The sequence below is a fragment of the Armigeres subalbatus genome, chromosome 1 (genome assembly GCF_024139115.2).
Source record: "Armigeres subalbatus isolate Guangzhou_Male chromosome 1, GZ_Asu_2, whole genome shotgun sequence".
Lineage (NCBI taxonomy): Eukaryota > Metazoa > Arthropoda > Insecta > Diptera > Culicidae > Armigeres > Armigeres subalbatus.
In genome coordinates this window covers 258961018-258980281 of record NC_085139.1, presented here as the reverse complement: position 1 = coordinate 258980281, position 19264 = coordinate 258961018, and the positions used below count along the sequence as shown (strand labels likewise).

The 19264-nt window shown below is 43.7% G+C and overlaps 2 protein-coding genes across 3 annotated transcripts in view; both read right to left on the bottom strand.

Annotated features, from left to right (window-relative positions):
* Window positions 1–12737, bottom strand: part of LOC134206988 (protein SPT2 homolog) — a 29509-nt gene extending 16772 nt beyond the window's left edge. The window contains exon 1 of one of the 2 annotated variants that reach the window (XM_062682730.1): window positions 12511–12737. In XM_062682730.1, the coding sequence (XP_062538714.1) occupies window positions 12511–12579 (69 nt within the window). In that variant the 5' untranslated portion in view covers window positions 12580–12737. Of the gene's footprint in view, window positions 1–11769; window positions 11921–12510 lie in introns of those variants that run through there. The other variant, XM_062682731.1, reaches the window with a different exon arrangement.
* Window positions 12738–16637: 3900 nt separating this feature from the next.
* LOC134213162 (RING finger protein 141-like) lies at window positions 16638–19030 on the bottom strand. The gene is made up of 2 exons (XM_062691841.1): window positions 18622–19030; window positions 16638–17728 (listed from the first exon to the last, which is right to left on the bottom strand). The coding sequence occupies exons 1-2, from the start codon at window positions 18777–18779 to the stop codon at window positions 16987–16989; spliced, it is 900 nt and encodes a 299-aa protein (XP_062547825.1). The 5' UTR covers window positions 18780–19030; the 3' UTR covers window positions 16638–16986.
* Between the last annotated feature and the right edge of the window lie 234 nt (window positions 19031–19264).

Below are 19264 nucleotides of genomic sequence, written 5' to 3'. Positions count from 1 at the left end.
CAGAACGTGGGACGCCTTTTTCAGGAGAAGAAACGCCGCCTGGAAGAAGCGGAGTGCGAGGAGATGGAACAGCTGTGCCGTTCTCAAGAAATACGCAAGTTCTATCAGAAGCCCAACGCATCCCGCAATGGTATCGTGCCACGAGCCGAGATGTTCAGGGATAAGGATGGTAGCATCTTGGCTGACAAACGTGTGGTGAAGAGAATACAGGCACTGAAAGTCAAGGCAGCGGAGGAGATGCTTACGTCAGTTCCACGGACGATGGAAGGCAGCCAGCCTTGAGGGAAGTTAGGGATGCCATCCAACGCCCAAAGGCCAATAAAGCAGCTGGCACGGGTGGTATCGGAGCTGAGCTCATCAAGATGGGCCCGGATGGGTGGGAAGTTATCACGCCGGCTTCGTTGACGGCCTAACGACAGATCTTTACTGTACGACAAATCCTCCAAAAACGCCGTGACTTCAAGGTCCCAACCATCTGTTTATCGATTTGAAGGCGACATACGACAGTATACCCCGCGTAGAGCTATGGAATATTATGGACGAGGACAGCTGCCATGGGATGCTTACCAGCCTAATCAAAACAATGGTGGATGATGGGCAAAACTATGAGAAGATTTCGGGCCAATCACGGGGTACGATTTTCAACAGATCCAGTCAATTAAGCACAGTACGAGGCCATTTCGTGTAAAGTGCTGCACAATGGGGTCCTGTCCGCAGGAGGTAACCCATACAATATTTTTCAATATGGCATAATTTGCTTCCATGAGTCGATATCAGAACATCGACTCATGGAGGTTTGACTGTACAACACAAAAAACGATATAAACAATATTTATTCATATCGTCAAATGGTCAATCCCATGGCGTTTCGGTTTCGTTCAAGCTTGATTCGTTGGACAATCCGCAACTTGAACCTTAGTCTTGACGCAGTTTAGTTCGATGATCTTTCGGTCCAACGCATCACGGATGTAATGGTGCCGGATATCGATGTGTTTTGTTCGGGGTGTGTATCCGCCGTACTGCGCGATTTATATAGATATAGTGCTTTAGTTGTTGTAACGAAACCACAGGGCATTCTCGTTCGATGACTGAGTGAGATCCGTATCGCCCAGATCTGTTTGTCAGTGGAAGGTCGAAGAGGCCAAAACAATGATGTGGTAATGAAAGAGAACGATCAAAAGCAACAACGTGTACGTGCTGGATGAGCTTCAGAATCGAGAAAAGTTTATAATTATATTATCAGCTATTATTGAATTTAAAATCTACCTTAAATTACGTTCTTATTAAAAATTAGTGCAGTTGAATTAGAAATTAGCACGAACAAAGTTTCATGAACTAGGTAGTACTACATATCTTATTTGATTCTTACATGCTAAACCCTAACCCTTGTACATCACAGGAACATATAAACTATAATAGTACGGCTGAATTGGCTTAATTGATATTGTACGGTTAGATTCGTTATTAATTGTAGAACCTACAAGTGAGTACATGCATTCTAAAACTTATCCTATATGTAAATCATTTAAATCTACTGAACTTAAATAACTAGGATAATACTGTAGCACGTTAGGTCGGAAGATAAATTCTCAAGGTGCGAGTTTCGGGCAATACTCATTATACGTAAACACAAAAATGTAAGTTTGATTATCTCTGTAAAACGATATCCTAACAAAAAATATAATTACAGCTTTGAAGCTGCGTATGCTGCTATCAGACTTGTGTCCACGCTTACCCGAAAACTTATCCGAATAATCTTCAAAGATTTTTTGGTGCACCAGCCTAGAATGGACACCACTGCAAAACACTGCACTAAATGCGATCGACCTGATGCAGCCGATCACCTCGTGGGTTGTGATGGATGTGACACTTGGGTACACTTCGGATGTGCGGGTGTAACGGATTCAATCGCCGATCCGGATCGTACGTGGAAGTGCGATGAATGTCGAATGCGGGAAGATGATGGAGCCTCTCAGTCACGGAGGTCTATGAATCGATCGTCCACCAGTCGACGTTCCACCCGAACTGAATTAAGCCTGAAGATGATGGAGGAGCAAAAAACATTGCGGATGAAGAGAATCCTAGAGGAACAGGCGGCTCAAGCGGCTGTGCGACAAATGCTAGCGGAAGAAGAGGAACATTTTCTGAAGAAAAAGTACGATCTGCTTATGGCAGAAGCAGACGATGCGGAAGACGGAGTCAGCAGAAGAAGCCAATTAAGTAGTAGAGCAAGCCGAGAGAAAGTTCAGATGTGGCTTAGTGAGCACCAAGTCGGCGCAGTTCAACAAGTAGTAGCTGTGTCAACTAGTAGCGTGTTGCCATCAGTTGTGTCATCGGAAGCAGCTCAGCGGTTTAGTCTCTCCAAAACCGCACTACCAATAGCGGCGTCGACGATGAACGATTCGGCGATAATGGCCTCAGATGTTACTCCTAGTGGCCCAGCGTTTGAACCGAAGAGTACTATTAATGCGATTGTTCCCCCACAATTTCCTCAACAACACGGTAAAGTAGTTTCTTCCACTGAAATCACCTTTCAAAGGACACCGGTGAGTACATCCAAAACTTCACACTGCCGCTCGACGTTGGGCGTCGATTCCATCGAGATGGTTAATGTCGCTACTTTTCCGACAAGAAACCATGTAAAGTCCGTCCCCCATTCAACGCCGGTGGTCAGTGGTATTATCCCGCCCAGCGTAAGCAAAATATCGATGCCTCTCGGAGCAATAGGCTCCGAACCAGTGGGCAGATGTGCAGCGTTAGCTATTAGTAAAACACCGTTGACCTCTTCTAGCGGTGTTAGATTCAGTGACACTTTACCTTCGACTTGTTTTGGAGTCTTATCAAGCACCAACAATAATCTGGTAACGGTAACAGCAACATTGCCATCTGTAGTGATAAGTAGCAGCACGTTTGGTCAGTACCCAGGATTAGGTAGTTATGTTGCTAATTTTATTCCGAGTAGTTCGACTCCGAAAGTATCCAGTCAGATGACTTCCCTAGCTGATAGTATCTCCACTCTGCATATCCCAGGGACAAAAGCTGTTTCGGGGTCATATAATCTTGTCCCAGCCGGTAGTCTTAGAGGTATTCGTAATGTTATCATTCCAACCAAGACGAATCGGCCAGCTGGGGGTACTCCAACAGAGAACGTCACTCCATCATGGTCTAACCAGAACCCCATCTCGTTCGCTACACAAACCGAATCCATACACATCCCTATTACTCGTGATTCACATGTCGTTAATTCTATGGTGCCTTCAACGTACATCGCTCCGTGGACTAACCAGAATCACATCTTCTCGTCTACACAAGCTCATGCAGTCAACAGTGGTGGTTCTGTGAGCACGAACAGTGCACTGCCACCTGAATACCAACACAATCACATTCAGCAACCGTCTTCCTTTGAAGCTGGACTAAATTTGACGACAGCTGATGGAAGAACACAGTCGTCACAATTTCCTGCTGCTGTGATACAAAGAGCAGGACCTTCGGCGGAGGAACTAGCGGCCAGGCATGTCATGCCAAAGGAACTACCAAACTTTTCGGGAGATCCTCAAGAATGGCCTATGTTTTATAGCTCGTTTTGCAACTCTACGAACGCCTGTGGGTATACGGATGCGGAGAATTTGGCAAGATTGCAAAGATGCCTGAAAGGGAACGCTTTGGAAGCTGTTAGGAGCAGATTGTTATTACCACAATCGGTGCCTTCCGTAATAGACACACTACGAAGATTGTATGGCAGGCCTGAAATTCTCATTCATTCCCTTCTACGTTCATTGCGCGCTGTTCCGCCTCCGAAAGCTGATAATCTTCCATCGATAATTACATTTGGACTTGCTGTCCAGAATGCAGTGGATCACATGTGCATCGCAAATTTGAACGACCATCTATGGAACCCAACCCTGCTTCTTGAGCTGGTCGAAAAGCTCCCCCCTTCAATAAAAATGGACTGGTCGCGCTTTAAAAGAAGGAATGAAAATGTGAATCTAACAACGTTCGGCGCTTTTATGACCGAGCTGGTCGTAATGGCTTCGGATGTCACGTTTCCTGTAGATAGTTATCCAAAATCCAATAAAACTGGGCAAGATAAACAGAAACTCTACGTGCACACCGAAGAGCTGCGGTCCACTAATTCTGAAGCCACAGAAAGAAAATGGTCGATAGAACCGGCTAAGAAAACTTGTGCGTACTGTGAATGCTCGAATCACGAAATTGCAAGCTGCGTCCAGTTTAAGACGCTTGATCTTAATGGTAGGTGGAAGGCGGTAAAGCAAAAGAACCTATGTAGAAGCTGTCTTATACCACATCGCAAGTGGCCCTGCCGATCCAACAAAGAATGCGGCGTCGAAGGATGCAGGTTCCATCACAACCAGTTGTTGCATTCAGCAAAAAATGTACTACAAGATGAAGTGGAATCAGCCAGTACATTGCTGTCAACTAATGACGCCAGAAGTATTGTACACCATAATCTACACCACTCCATGACATACTCCTTGTTTCGCTACTTACCTGTAACCATCCATGGCAACGGCAAAACAATTAAAACTTTCGCTTTTTTGGACGATGGATCGTCATCAACACTACTCGAGGCTGGAATCGCATCGGTTCTTGGTATCACTGGACCAACCGACGACCTGTCTTTGAGTTGGACTGGCAATATTTCAAGGGAAGTGAAAGGATCTCAACGGGTTACGGTTGTCATTTCTGGAGATACGGGAAAATTCCAACTCAACAACGTGCGAACTGTCGATGAACTTTTACTGCCAAGTCAGAGCATGCACTATGAAATGCTACAGCAAACATATCCACACCTAAAGGGTCTACCGATTCGCAGTTATACAACGGCCACACCGGGGATTATCATCGGATTAGAACATGTTCGCCTTCTAACTTCGCTTCGATTACGAGAGGGAGGAGACAACGGGCCCGTGGCGACTAAAACTCGTCTGGGTTGGTGTATTTACGGCAGAAATTCCGATCATGGTTGCGTACTGGAGCAGCTAAACCTTCACCTCGTGCGCGACATAGAGAACCGAGAACTACATGATTGGATGAAGCAATATTTTGCAGTGGAGGAATCGAGCGTTACCGTGAAGCCAGAAGCCGAAGAAGAAAAACGCGCTCGAAAAATTATGGAGGCAACTACTCGACGAGTGAACGGGTCTTTCGAGACGGGGCTGTTGTGGAGGTACGACCATTTTGCCTTTCCAGACAGCTACCCGATGGCAGTACGCCGCCTGAAGGCTCTTGAGTCGAGGTTGAACAAAGACCAACACCTGAAAGTCAAAGTAAGGGAAATGATAGCACAGTACGAAGACAAGAAATACGCACATCGTATCACTCCCGAAGAACTTCAAACAACAGACCCGAGCAGAGTATGGTATTTGCCGCTGGGTGTGGTGCAAAATCCGAAAAAACCTGACAAAATTCGGCTTATATGGGATGCCAAAGCACAAGCAGGAGGATTGTCATTCAACGATATGCTGATCAAAGGTCCGGATCTCCTGGTTGCGCTACTCTCCGTTTTACTCCGTTTTCGGCAAAAGAACATCGCGGTGGTCGGCGACATAAGGGAAATGTTCCATCAAATCTCTATACGATATTTGGACAAACAATCGCAAAGGTTTCTGTATCGTTCGAACCCGGAAACACCTCCTCAAATCTATGTGATGGACGTAGCAACATTTGGCGCAAGCTGCTCTCCTAGTCTAGCGCAGTTTGTAAAAAACAAAAATGCTGCGGAGTTTACCGATAAATTTCCTAGGGCAGTGAAGGCGATTGTGGAAAACCACTACGTGGACGATCTCTTAGATAGCGTGGACACGGTGTCAGAAGCGGTGCAGCTGATCAACGAAGTGAAGTACGTACACTCACAGGCGGGGTTCGAGATCCGGAACTTCTGTTCAAACTCCACGGAAGTTCTTGCTAGGATAGGAGAACGACAAGTCCCCCAAAAGGTGTCAATGAACCTGGAGAAGTCCTCGGATACGGAACGTGTATTGGGGATGGTGTGGAGGCCGACAGAAGATGTCTTCACATTTGACCTGAGCATAATGAAAGATGAGATTAAAGCGCTAATTCAGAGTTCTGTTACTCCAACTAAACGACAAGTCTTGAAAGCAGTGATGTCGGTGTATGACCCGCTGGGGCTTGTTTCTCACTTTGTCGTGCACGGAAAAATTCTCATGCAGCTAATATGGAGATCGGGAACGGATTGGGATGAACTAATAGCTGCTGAACTCCAAGAAAAGTGGGAATATTGGTGTCAATACATGCAGCGCTTGGACGAGGTGATAGTGCCACGGTGTTTCTTTCCAAACGTGGCAAGCATCGCTATGGATAACTTAGAGGCTCATCTCTTCGTCGATGCTAGCGAATCGGCCTACGCAGCAGTACTTTACTTCCGGTTCGAAGACAACAGTCAGCCAAGATGCGCACTAGTAGCCGCAAAAACAAAAGTCGCACCATTAAAGCCTTTATCGATACCTCGACTTGAGCTACAGGCGGCAATGATTGGAGCGAGGTTGCTGGACAACGTCTTATCCTCCTTGGATCTTACTATAACGAAGAGATATCTTTGGTCTGATTCTACAACCGTACTCTCTTGGTTGAGATCAGATAGTCGTAGATACCACCAGTTTGTTGCGTTTAGAGTTGGGGAGATCCTTATGACGACTAGCGTGGATGAGTGGAACTACATCCCATCTAAATTGAACGTAGCAGATACTGCCACTAAATGGAAGGATGGACCTAGTTTTGACAATAAAAGCCCTTGGTACAACGCCCCAGATTTCCTCTACAAGTCGCGGGAATACTGGCCTAAAACATCTGCAGTAGATAAGGTAGATACAGATATTGAGCTTCGTTCCGCTTTCTTGTTCCATGGTACAGTGCAACAACCACTGATAGATTCAGCAAGATTTTCTAACTGGAACCGCTTGTTGAGAGCAGCTGCCTTTGTTCTACGGAGTATTCGTCGTTTCAAAGGAGAAAAGTTAACAAACCCATGTCTGTTGACACAGGATGAACTTCAGAAAGCTGAACATCTACTTTGGCGACAAATACAAGCTGAGGTTTATCCCGACGAGGTAGCAATCATGAAACGGAACTTCTTGCGTCCCGAAGATGCTGTGTCAATCTCAAAGTCCAGTCCGCTATATCGTCTATCGCCTCTCATGGATGAGTACGGAATCATCCGAATGAACAGTAGGATTACAGCGGCTCCGACGCTTCCAATGGATGCGAAACGCCCCATTATTTTGCCCAAGAAGCATATGGTAACTATTCTAATCGTGGAGCATTATCACCGACGATACCTTCATGGAAACAGAGAGACAGTGTGTAACGAAATGCGCCAACATTTCTACATAACAGGTTTACGAGGAGTAATCCGTCAAGTGTCCAGTAAGTGCCATTTTGCCGCATTAGGAAAGCTGTTCCTAAACCGCCCATGATGGCACCCTTGCCAGAAGCCAGAGTAACTGGATTTGTAAGACCATTCACCCACACTGGGGTGGATTATTTTGGGCCATTAATGGTGAAACAAGCTCGTAGCCTGGTAAAGCGCTGGGTGGCGCTATTCACCTGCCTCACAGTTCGCGCTATACACCTAGAGGTGGTACATAGTTTGTCGACACAGTCGTGTGTGATGGCAATTCGTCGTTTTGTGGCTCGTCGTGGTTCCCCAGAGTCATTCTACAGCGACAATGGTACAAATTTTGTGGGGGCAGGAAACCTACTAGTGAAACAGATCCAAGATATCCAGAATGATTGCGCCTCGACGTTCACCAACTCTAAAACCAGGTGGTACTTCAACCCACCGGCTGCGCCTCACATGGGAGGTTCGTGGGAGCGTATGGTACGCTCCGTGAAAACCGCTATGTCAACCATTGCTGACCATCCACATCACCCAAGTGACGAGGTACTAGAGACGGTAATCTTAGAAGCTGAAGCTATCGTCAATTCCCGGCCACTCACTTACATACCCCTGGAGTTCCCGGACCAAGAATCCTTGACACCTAATCACTTTCTGCTATACGGTACAAAGGGTGTTACACAGCCAGAAATAGGGATCAACACGGTCGAACGTAATCTACGGGATAGCTGGCGTCTTTCTCAGAGTTTAGTGAACCATTTTTGGACTCGTTGGATTCATGAGTACCTCCGACAATAACCAGGCGTACAAAGTGGTTTGAGCCAACCAAGCCACTCGAACCAGGAGACCTAGTACTGGTAGTCGAGGAAGCAAAGCGGAATGGGTGGCTACGAGGAAAAGTAGTTGAGGTGACAAAAGCTGCTGACGGACAAGTGCGGCGTGCCGTGATACAAACAAAAAATGGACTAATAACTCGACCTGCAGTGAAGATTGCACCACTGGACCTGCGATTATCTGGATTTCCCGGAACTACACGGGCGGGGGAATGTAACGAAACCACAGGGCATTCTCGTTCGATGACTGAGTGAGATCCGTATCGCCCAGATCTGTTTGTCAGTGGAAGGTCGAAGAGGCCAAAACAATGATGTGGTAATGAAAGAGAACGATCAAAAGCAACAACGTGTACGTGCTGGATGAGCTTCAGAATCGAGAAAAGTTTATAATTATATTATCAGCTATTATTGAATTTAAAATCTACCTTAAATTACGTTCTTATTAAAAATTAGTGCAGTTGAATTAGAAATTAGCACGAACAAAGTTTCATGAACTAGGTAGTACTACATATCTTATTTGATTCTTACATGCTAAACCCTAACCCTTGTACATCACAGGAACATATAAACTATAATAGTACGGCTGAATTGGCTTAATTGATATTGTACGGTTAGATTCGTTATTAATTGTAGAACCTACAAGTGAGTACATGCATTCTAAAACTTATCCTATATGTAAATCATTTAAATCTACTGAACTTAAATAACTAGGATAATACTGTAGCACGTTAGGTCGGAAGATAAATTCTCAAGGTGCGAGTTTCGGGCAATACTCATTATACGTAAACACAAAAATGTAAGTTTGATTATCTCTGTAAAACGATATCCTAACAAAAAATATAATTACAGCTTTGAAGCTGCGTATGCTGCTATCAGACTTGTGTCCACGCTTACCCGAAAACTTATCCGAATAGTTGTCCCATTGCAACTCGATTGGTTGTCGTTCGCTGAATTCCGACTCACACGTTGAGAGAGATACGGTGTACGGTGTCAAGATCAGATGTCCAGTCAGCATCAGAATAACCAATGAGCTTTGTGTTTTCAGGAACCGGAGGTACTGCTTCCAAGTGCTTCGGTCTAGGACAGTTGTTGAAGCGACTCAGCATGTTCATAATGGAAAGTATGTCTGGCCGCGTGCCAGATACATCAAGCATCCGGTGGTTTCGTCCCATTCCAGGCTTCCTCGCGTGTGACATCGTGGTCGTGCGTTGAGGATCGATTCAGAAAATAAACGGCCGTCGAGACAGCTTATACCCAAATAGCTTTTGACAGTCCTGCTTCGAACAGCATGCATCGAGCGCGCTCTACAATCGACAGGTTTGCTCGCTCAGCCATGCCATTCTGCTCCGGAGTGTAGTCGAATCGTACGTTTGGTGCCGAAACAATGGTTCACGTACTCCTTCCCGAAGTCGGTGCGCAAGACCTTTAGCTTCTTGTCGGATCGACTCTCCGCCATTACATGGAATTGTTTGGACACGTTTAAAACGTCCGCCTGCTTTTGACGTTCAGCTAGCACATTCTCCGATGCCAAACCTCCAGACTATCGGATTACAAACAAACGAGCATGCTTTTCGTATCGTTTCGCCGCTGTTTCAGTTTGAAGAGATTGTTCTCGTGGATACCAGTCGCAATCACGTCACCGTCCATATTGACCACTCTGCACTCGTCGTTGGCAAAAATCTCTGTGTGCCCGTGCTTCACATTTTGGTTTACCGATTTGCACTGTGGCTTTAGAACCGGTGAGCCCATTGCTACCACCTTCATTCTGCCGCCGTTTACTGCTAGCACTGTGCCGTCCGTACGCTTCATATTCGCCAGCAGTCGTATACACGCTTGCACCCGAGTCGAAAAACCATTCGTCGTCGTTGTTTAAACCAAACGTCGGAAGTACGGTGCAAAATGCGTTGCTTTTTAGTGCACTTTTGCATTCTTTCGCGATGTTATAAAGCTTGTGACATTTCCGACTGGACCTTTGTTTGGCTCGGATTTCTTCACAAACTCACTCCCGGGGCCTTTCTTAGCCGTGCGGTAAGATGCGCGGCTACAAAGCAAGACCATGCTGAAGGTGGCTGGGTTCAATTCCCGGTGCCGGTTCGGTCTAGGAAATTGTCGGATTGAAAATTTTCTCCACTTCTCTCGGCATAAAAGTATCATCGTGTTAGCCCTATGATACCTATATACGAATGCAAAAATGATAAGTTGGCTTAGAAACCTCGCAGTAAATAACTGTGGAAGTACTTCATGAACACTAAGCTTCAAGGCGACAATGTCACAGTGGGGGATGTAAGGCCAATAATAATAAGAACTCGTAACTAGCACCGAATCATTGGATGAAAACTGGACCTCTTGAATCAGTTTTGTTTTGATCGCATCTTCGGTAATGGATGTTCCGAAGTTCTTGAGAGCCATGATCATGGGACGATATTCTTCTGGGGAGTCGGCTAGCAATAACGTGCCAACCAAGTCCTCCAAAATTGCAAATCCAATCCCATCCAGCTGGTGTGCTGTCGATATGATTCTATCCACATAGTCGGTCATGGAATCACACGACGACAGTTCCGTCTTGATTAGCTTGTGCAGGAGCCCAATTCGCCTGGTTAGGCCGGAGTCCTCGAACGCTTTCTCTAGCTTTGCCCAAAGTTACTGGCTTCCCGGACGTGGACGTAATTCACCGGGTCCAGCAGCAGAATGACCTTCGCACGCACTTTGCGATCCTTACCCCTGTCCACCGCTTCATAGGTACCGTTATTATCCGTTTTTGGCATTATGAGACAATTATTTCTCTAATTAGAAGCATACACACTCAGTTCAGCTCGGCATTTTTTTATTCTTTTGCCGAGATCCGCACAGCCGACGGCTCGGTTCCTGACTTTCTGCTGATATCTCAGCTGAAAAAGTAATTTGTTTACTGCGGCACTCGAAGAAGCCGCCGTAATCATACGTTCATTCAGCTGATATTCCAGCAAAAGAACTTAAACCGAGAATCGCACAGCCGAGATCAGTGAAAAAATTTAAGTGTGTACATAAATAATTCTTCATCGAAAATCTGCACGTCTGAAAACAGGAAAGCCGTTGGTAGCTGCCTATATGATTTTCAGCAGTTGCTTTGCATGAGAAAATCCTGCCCGGCTTTAGAGTTTTTGAGATAAACAAAGACACACCAAGTATTTGGATTGAAAAAAAAAAATCATATAAAGTTTTACATAAACGTAGTTTGATTTTATCTTTCTTGTCATGCATTTCACGATTACGCATCAAAACATGCCGTGGGTTAATTAAAAGCCATGAAAAGTCACGTTCAATACAATTAACTTATTCTATCGAACGTACATTCTAATGATATAAAGCTAATAAAAATATCGATCTAAGATAACTCTTTCTCACATTATCACCCCTTTGAGGAGTAACAGCTGGAAGCAAAGGTTCAAAGGCACCAATGCGAAATGTTTGTTTAGTGCGCGACGCGCAAATAATTTTATTGCCCGATTTACCACATCAAACACGATTCAGTTTCTATCTATCGCACAACACAAAGATGCAAACTACTAAAACGATACATACAAACAATCACACTGACTGTAGCTAGTCATCACACGCTGTAAATTTCCTACGCGGCCTAATTCTGACTACAGATACGTAGCAGATTGGGCGCAAAATCTGCATTCCGATGGATGACCTTCCGTCCCGATCGGATCCCCCAAAACGTGATCATTTTAACGCGAGCGTTCCCTACCCGATGGCACAGAGGCGTAAAGACGCACTGATTTCCTACCGCGATTGAATCCCTTGTCTCATATCTGCATAGTGTACATACCCCAATCAACCCCCCTTGTGCATGTTTGAACCACAGCAGTAGGGCACTCCTAAACAGCCAATGCGTAATCTCAAGATGGAAAGTTAATGTTTCTCAAAAAAAACTTAATGAAGAATTATCTACCTGTCTTCAAAATCCATGATTAAATTATTACCAGAAATAATGTGAAACATATATTAGTTCTAATTTAAATTATAATTGTTATTTATGTACATATTAGCAAAACTTACACCTTATGGTTGAATTTTTTTATCATCAGGTCAAGGAAGTTACTGCTAATAAAACGCTTATCAGTATTGTTTTTTTTATAAATTCTTTATCACACTTCTACTGTGACTCGTTGTTTGTTTTGATTTTCGAAATATATGTAAGCATTTCCCAAGCAATAATTCGATTTATTCAGACCACCCTACCCAGTAAGTTTCCCTTTTGAATGGAATCATCGAGACACTGTATGTGGTCGTCGTGTGCCTTCCCGTTTTCCTTACCTCGGAAGATTTCTGCTCCGAATTCGAGGCGTTGCGCTGAGCCACGCTCAGCAGCTTGCCGAAATCCATCGTGGTTGGGTTCTGGGGTTTACACGCCCGCCGCTGCGATCACTTCCCGAGCCGTATTTCACTGATATTACGCGAAAATCGTGTTTTTTCCTATGACACACTTCGGAAACGTAAGGCCATGATGAAAATGAAGATTGTCACTGAAAATGATCGAAGGAAAAAGTGAAACAGAAAAGCACCGCAGGTGTCAAAAATGAGTGCCGTTCCGAGAACGCACTTTCTCGGGTAGACTGACAGCATTCTGTGAATGTATGCGTGCCATGCGTGCGTGTTGCGATGTGAAGCACGTTCACCGAAATAGTCGTAGAAGAAATAGGGTTGGTTCCCATTTTTTTAAATCGTTCTTTTTGCCAAAAAGAGAATGTTTAATGGATCAATCAAGGTAACTCATTTTGCACTCACCGCAACAAAACAACGGCGACACTGTATACGTATATTTCTATTCGTGTTGTTTTGACAGAACATGTATACGGTGGCTCGATCTGTTCGTTTCATAGCGGCAGTTTTTGCTTATTGATTGATCCATTATTATCATAAATGGCGTAATATGGCTATTATACCTAAGGGCCATCCACAAAGTACGTCACGCTCCCAGGGAGAAGAACACCAGCGTCAAGCCCCAAACGCAATACAACGGAACGGCGACGGAAACGGAAAATTTGACAGAAAATATATGGGCTAACTGTCAAATTTTCCGTTTCCGTCGCCGTTCCGTTGTACAGTGATCGTTCGCTAATTGGGGCACAACCTCCCCCCAACTAGCGAATGCCGTTCGCTAATTGGGGTGTTTTGACAAGCGTCAATGTTATTTACTTTTTGCATTGACCAAAGGAAAATTTTACGCGCCAGAAAATATCGATCCCGCCAAACACGGAAACAAAACGTCAACGCGTTTTTGACATCACATTTTGACGTTTAGCAGCTTTTTAATTGGGTTTCACCCCAAATTAGCGAACTCCCAACTAAAAAGCGCCCCAACTATAAAAAACCTAATTAGCGAACGTTCACTATATTGCGCTTGGGGCGAGGTTTGGGGCTTGACGACTTATACAAAAAAGTAGAAGGTTGTATCAGAGACATGACCGCAAAATCAACTAATAACGTATGAGTGCAGAGACTCAGTACAGCATTATAGGTTTCATGCCTTAAATCATTTGTCCAATTTAATTTTTACTATTCATCAATTCATGCGCCAAATGACTCATAGCCGAAATGTAGGCCATCAACTGTGTATTACAAATTTTTAATAGCGCCTGACGAAATTCAATTTTTCAATAGTTTAGCGCCTTTATTTAATTGTTTCCAATTATTGTGCAAAATCTTAAAGAGTTTGTTGATCAATTGATATAAAAATCATCAGAATCGGTTGGAAGATGGCTGAGTTATTAGTTCATACTTCCTGACCACTTTTCGTGACGGTCTCAAATTTGATTCTACAGAATGACCCCCATATATTTTCCCGTAAGACGTATTCTACGTCAAAATTTTTAGGTTTTCATTTAGGGGGTCGAGAATCGCCAATTTTTGCGTGGCGTATGTTATGGATCTTCAAGGCTTCGTCAGACGTTGCAAGTAAATCACTCATGCAAGTTAATGATATTTGAGAGCAGTCACTGTCACACATAGCAGCTTTTCACTTTTAACAAATGTCAGATTAATATCATGCAAGTATAAACAAAAATGAAAATAACGTTTTTTGGCTATACATTAGATTAGATCCTATCCAGTTTTCCGAAACGGTGGGTGCAGTTGACCTCCACAAACGTCAAATCAGAGACTAACCCGCAGGCAAGCTGGCGGCCATTACCGCTCGCACAGGGAATCAATTTTTCGTCGATGCGCATACTAAACAAACGACAAAAGAGAACCTACGACAAAGCTTTGCTTTTGTCGGAGATAATAATGACAAAGATCCGAAATATTTTGTCCACGACAAAAAAATAAGACAATTTTGTTGCTAACTTTTCATTCCGTTATTTTGCATTCTCTCTATAGGCGTTGCTCGAATATTGATTCCCTGCGCTCGCGGAAAACTGGATTTTTGCAACCTGAAAACACAGATAAACAGACGTCTCACTTAGAACAAATTGCAATCAAAATCATCGTCACGGAAACATTTCCGCCCAATGCTAAAATTACTGTGTGTGGCCAAGCGGAAACCAGATTGCGGTAGTGCGCAAACGTCAAACCCAAGCAAAATCGATGGGAGCGCCATCGGTGGCCGATTGACCACCTACAGAAAATTAAATCGTCCGTTACAAAGGTGAACGATGTAACATGTGTTGAGTGAGACGTCTGTTTCTCTGTGCTGAAAACCTTTTCACTTTCGCGAGAGAAAAATTTGCTAGTGCAAGCGCAATTTTATTTCTGCGAGCGAGTTTCAAATTTTGACCGCTTAGCAGTCACACCAAGCAAGTGAGCGTTTGCTTGCGAGTTGTCATTTTCACATTATATTTCGAGTAGAAAATTAGTAAGAATGCAACAAAAAAGCACTCGTTACGAAATTTCACGAGATTCAGCCGCTGATTGGGGCTGGAATGTATGTGAACCATCGTAAAGTCATGTAGAGTCTAGCAAATTTGTGCGCCTTCATGCATCATGGAAAGAGAATTTTGAAGAGCGGGAAATGTTTGGCAGCTAAGTAGCTGCAAAATAATGTTGCTTATGGGAGTGATTTCAAAATATCCCTCTACTAGCTTCAGAGCAGAAAAGGTCTCCACCGAAAGTAAATACCACAGTAAATACTCTAATAGCAAGATTACCGGGCGCGAGCATTAGCCGTTTAGCAGCGCAGTATCATTACTTGACTTTACCGGTAGCTACTAAACGCGCTGCTATAATGGAACGTACACATGGTCAAGCAGTTTGACCAACATTTACTCCACCTCTCGTTTATTCCAATACATCCATTAAGTTTTACCAACAGCGGCACGAACAATCAATTAATTCGACCAACAATATCACATACGAACGACCGAAGTGCCAACTTGAGCACCAACCTTCAAAAAATATATGGGGGTTTGTGCAACTTCACTACAAATGCTCAAACATGTTCGGCGAACCTTGACTCCACCCCCGACTACTCAGACCAAAATCAAACCGTTTTAATTTTTTCCAACCGAGCCGCCAACTGTCAAATGGTTGTTCGAACAACTTCACACACGTTCAAACAAAGCAGCAACCGAAGCGTTTTCTTGGGGGCGGAGTCAATGTTCGTCAAACTGCTTGACTGGTGTGTACGTTGCATAACAGTAGCGCGACTGACAGGTGACCAAATTTGGTAGCGCGGTAAGAGCGCTGCTATTTGTTCGTCAAACTGCTTGACTGGTGTGTACGTTGCATAACAGTAGCGCGACTGACAGGTGACCAAATTTGGTAGCGCGGTAAGAGCGCTGCTATTTGATAAACTGTCAACTGTCAAACGTCACCGATACGGAATACAGCAACCAAATTGACAGCCGAAAATAGTGACCGATACGGAAAAGAGTGACGAAACTAAAATGACAGCGCTACGCGGGTGATTAAAATGCTCTCAATTCAGATGCTGTATTCCGTACCGGTGTTTATCAGATTATCAAATAGCAGCGCTTATCAAATAGCAGCGCTCTTACCGCGCTACCAAATTTGGTCACCTGTCAGTCGCGCTACTGATATAGCAGCGCGTTTAGTAGCGACCGGTAAAGTGTCAAGTAATGATACTGCGCTGCCAAACGGCTTGAACTCACCACCGGTAATCTTGCTCTAATATACAGTTATTGAATTTATGTGTGGATTCATATTGAATATATTTATGCCCCCAAATTGCAAATATTCATGTGTGTCATAAACATATTCTGCAAGCAAAATTCTCTCTGCGAGTGATTTGCTTGCAACGTCTATTTGTCCATACAGTATTTAAAAAATCAAAAACAAAAGCTTAAAATGTGCCGCATGTTATTTTTTTTTTTTACGGGAGAGATCAATTGATAAAGGATATCCATAGATTTTCGACAATCGTAAAAATTTAGTTTTTGTTATTCTCTGAAATTCTTTCATACAGGGTTGCAAAAGAAAATAAATGTGTGTGTTATGCATATATTTAACTTTCAAGCATTAGCTGATAAGATGACCAATCATTTTACAGAACGAGTAAAACAAGATGCATTACACAATTTTAGGATTAGTATTTTTATGTTTTAGCTGACTTCAAGTCAAATTGTCAAATTCATTATTAAATAATACAATAATAATATCAAACACTAATGTTCTAAAATAAATCGATCAGATTTTACTTATACACAGCTCATTACAATAATCAAAATAGCCCGCTGGCAGCCAACGTTATCGGCCATTAACATTCGCAATACAAACGCGTTTGTACGCAGGTACTCATTCTCAGACGCAACAAACAAGTCAACATAAATCCATTCACTTTTTGCGCTCATCAACGGACAACTTCATCAGTGTGACACAAATCTCCTCGCTGATCTCCTCCGCCTCGGGCATCTCCGACAGGACCCAAGTGTCATCGGTGGTGGCCAGCTCTTCGTCACATATGGGACACTTCTTTTGGTGTATGTTCCACTGCTCGATACATGGTGTACAGTAACTGTGTGCGCATGGGAGCGACACTTCCGGCTTTCGTTCCAAACAGATGCAACATTCATTGCTCTCGGTGGTGCCTCCTCCCATTGCCCCATCGCTTGTATCCGCACAGCTGAATCCGGCACAGTTGCCACCACTGATGGCATCGACCTGTTCCATCAGAATCGATGCCGTCGTTACGTGAGCTTGAGGGAATACGAAAGAATTTGGTGTTTGTGGGCTCAGGTCTGGCCGCTCGAATGAGCCGGTTCCACTCGATGAGCTTCCGTTGCGTCCGTTTGTGTTGGTGGTCGAGGTGGAAGTGGAATGGGTCGGACTGGATGTGGGACTGCGGATACGCTGCGTTTCGACGGTAACCATCGCGTGCAGATTGGTCTGAAAAGTGCGGAATACTTGCAGGAACTGCTTCAAATTGAGCAGTTTATAGCATTCGACTTTTTTGGTGATGGGATCCACTTTAACGCATGCAATCCGCACCGTGCCTTTCCAGAGCACGCTGCTGTCGGTGCCCTTTTTGACGGCAAAGACCAGCTGTTTTCCATTGGGATCCAGACATTTGCGCGATCTGTGTGATAGTGGAAGGAGTGAAACATGGAAGGAAAGCACATCATTAGACATTTGCATAAATATTGACCTTTCTCGTCAAGAATTTTCATTCGCTGAATCGATTCTTAAACTTATGTAAGGTCATCTTTTCCAAAGAAACCCCGCATCAAACATCAATTTTTCCACGTCTCCTCTTTTCGGTGATACCTACGTATTGAGAATTTAGATTGGATCTAATGCAAATTCTCTACACATGTCGCCACTCTTAATTACATACACTCTGATTCGACCCTTTTGCCGCTGTAAGCACGCTCAAAGTCATTATTGGACCATTTGTTCAACGCCTCCAACTAAAATGCTTTTTTTTGGTCTACATTCGCTTGATTTTGAATCAACATCAGACCAATTATTCAGGCCCGTTCACACGTGCAGTATGTGGTAGTAGCGGATTGTGTTAAAATAATAATCGAAGATACGAAATGGAGGTTCAAAAAAATATTAGAGAATCGATTAGGCGGGAATAATCAATAATAAATTGAATTATTCTAAAAGTTGATGTTTTGAATTATCTTCCACAATCTGTTTTCAGAACGAGGATCTAGAAGTATCAACTTCCAGCTTGTTCGATTCAAAACCTGAAAATCTTTTAATCAAGGCTGCAATCAAGGTTGATCACAAAGTTTTCTAGTGATTTCCGGTGTTTTTTGTTTCGTTTTAATATTTAACAATTTTGATCATGGAATAGATGCTCTTGAATGAATAAACATTGAAGTTATAGCCTTACAAATAGGTAAACAAATCAAATAGGTAAACAAATCATTAAGAACCAAATTTGAGTCGTGTTGAAGTGTCCCATCCCCTTGCATCCACGTCCGTAACCTATGCAGAGTAATTTGCAGTAAGTATACTCACAAGTTGTTCAGATCGGCCAAACATTTCTGGAAGTCCTCATAGCTGAGGCTGCCGATCTCGGAGAAGATTTGCGCCTGCTTCTTGATCTCGAACTGCAGCGAGTCCACCGTGTCGTTCGGTAGGATCTTTTGCGGTAAACTGGACACCTGCTGGCCCATCACACTGGCGGTGCCTCCTGGTCAAAGTTTCACACCGTAGGTATAGAAAGCTGATTCACTTTTGGATGCCGGGCAGAGCCTGTCGATTTGTTTTGGTTTGTTCTAAATGTCTGGATGGCGATTATTAATCACTGCCAGCCGGGTGATTCAGATGCGAAACACTTTGCCGTCACTATCAACGGTGCGTGTTATCAGTGAAAATGTATGGCGTTCTACGTTTTCTCGGCTCTGTTTTGGTTTTGTGTTTACTGATGCGACTTGCATTGTATAGATTTAGTATTGAATGATAAATAATTATCCTGCCTCTGCCAGAGTTAATAAAAGAGTATGGTTCAGGATCATTTGATAGCTTTGGGTAAAATATTCATATTTATTCAAAAATATGTTTTGTTACAAAATGTTTTGTCTAAAAATTTGCGTTGCAAAAATATGTAATAATGAGAAAACCATGCACTAGTTTGGGCTTTGCAAATGCATGTGCATTC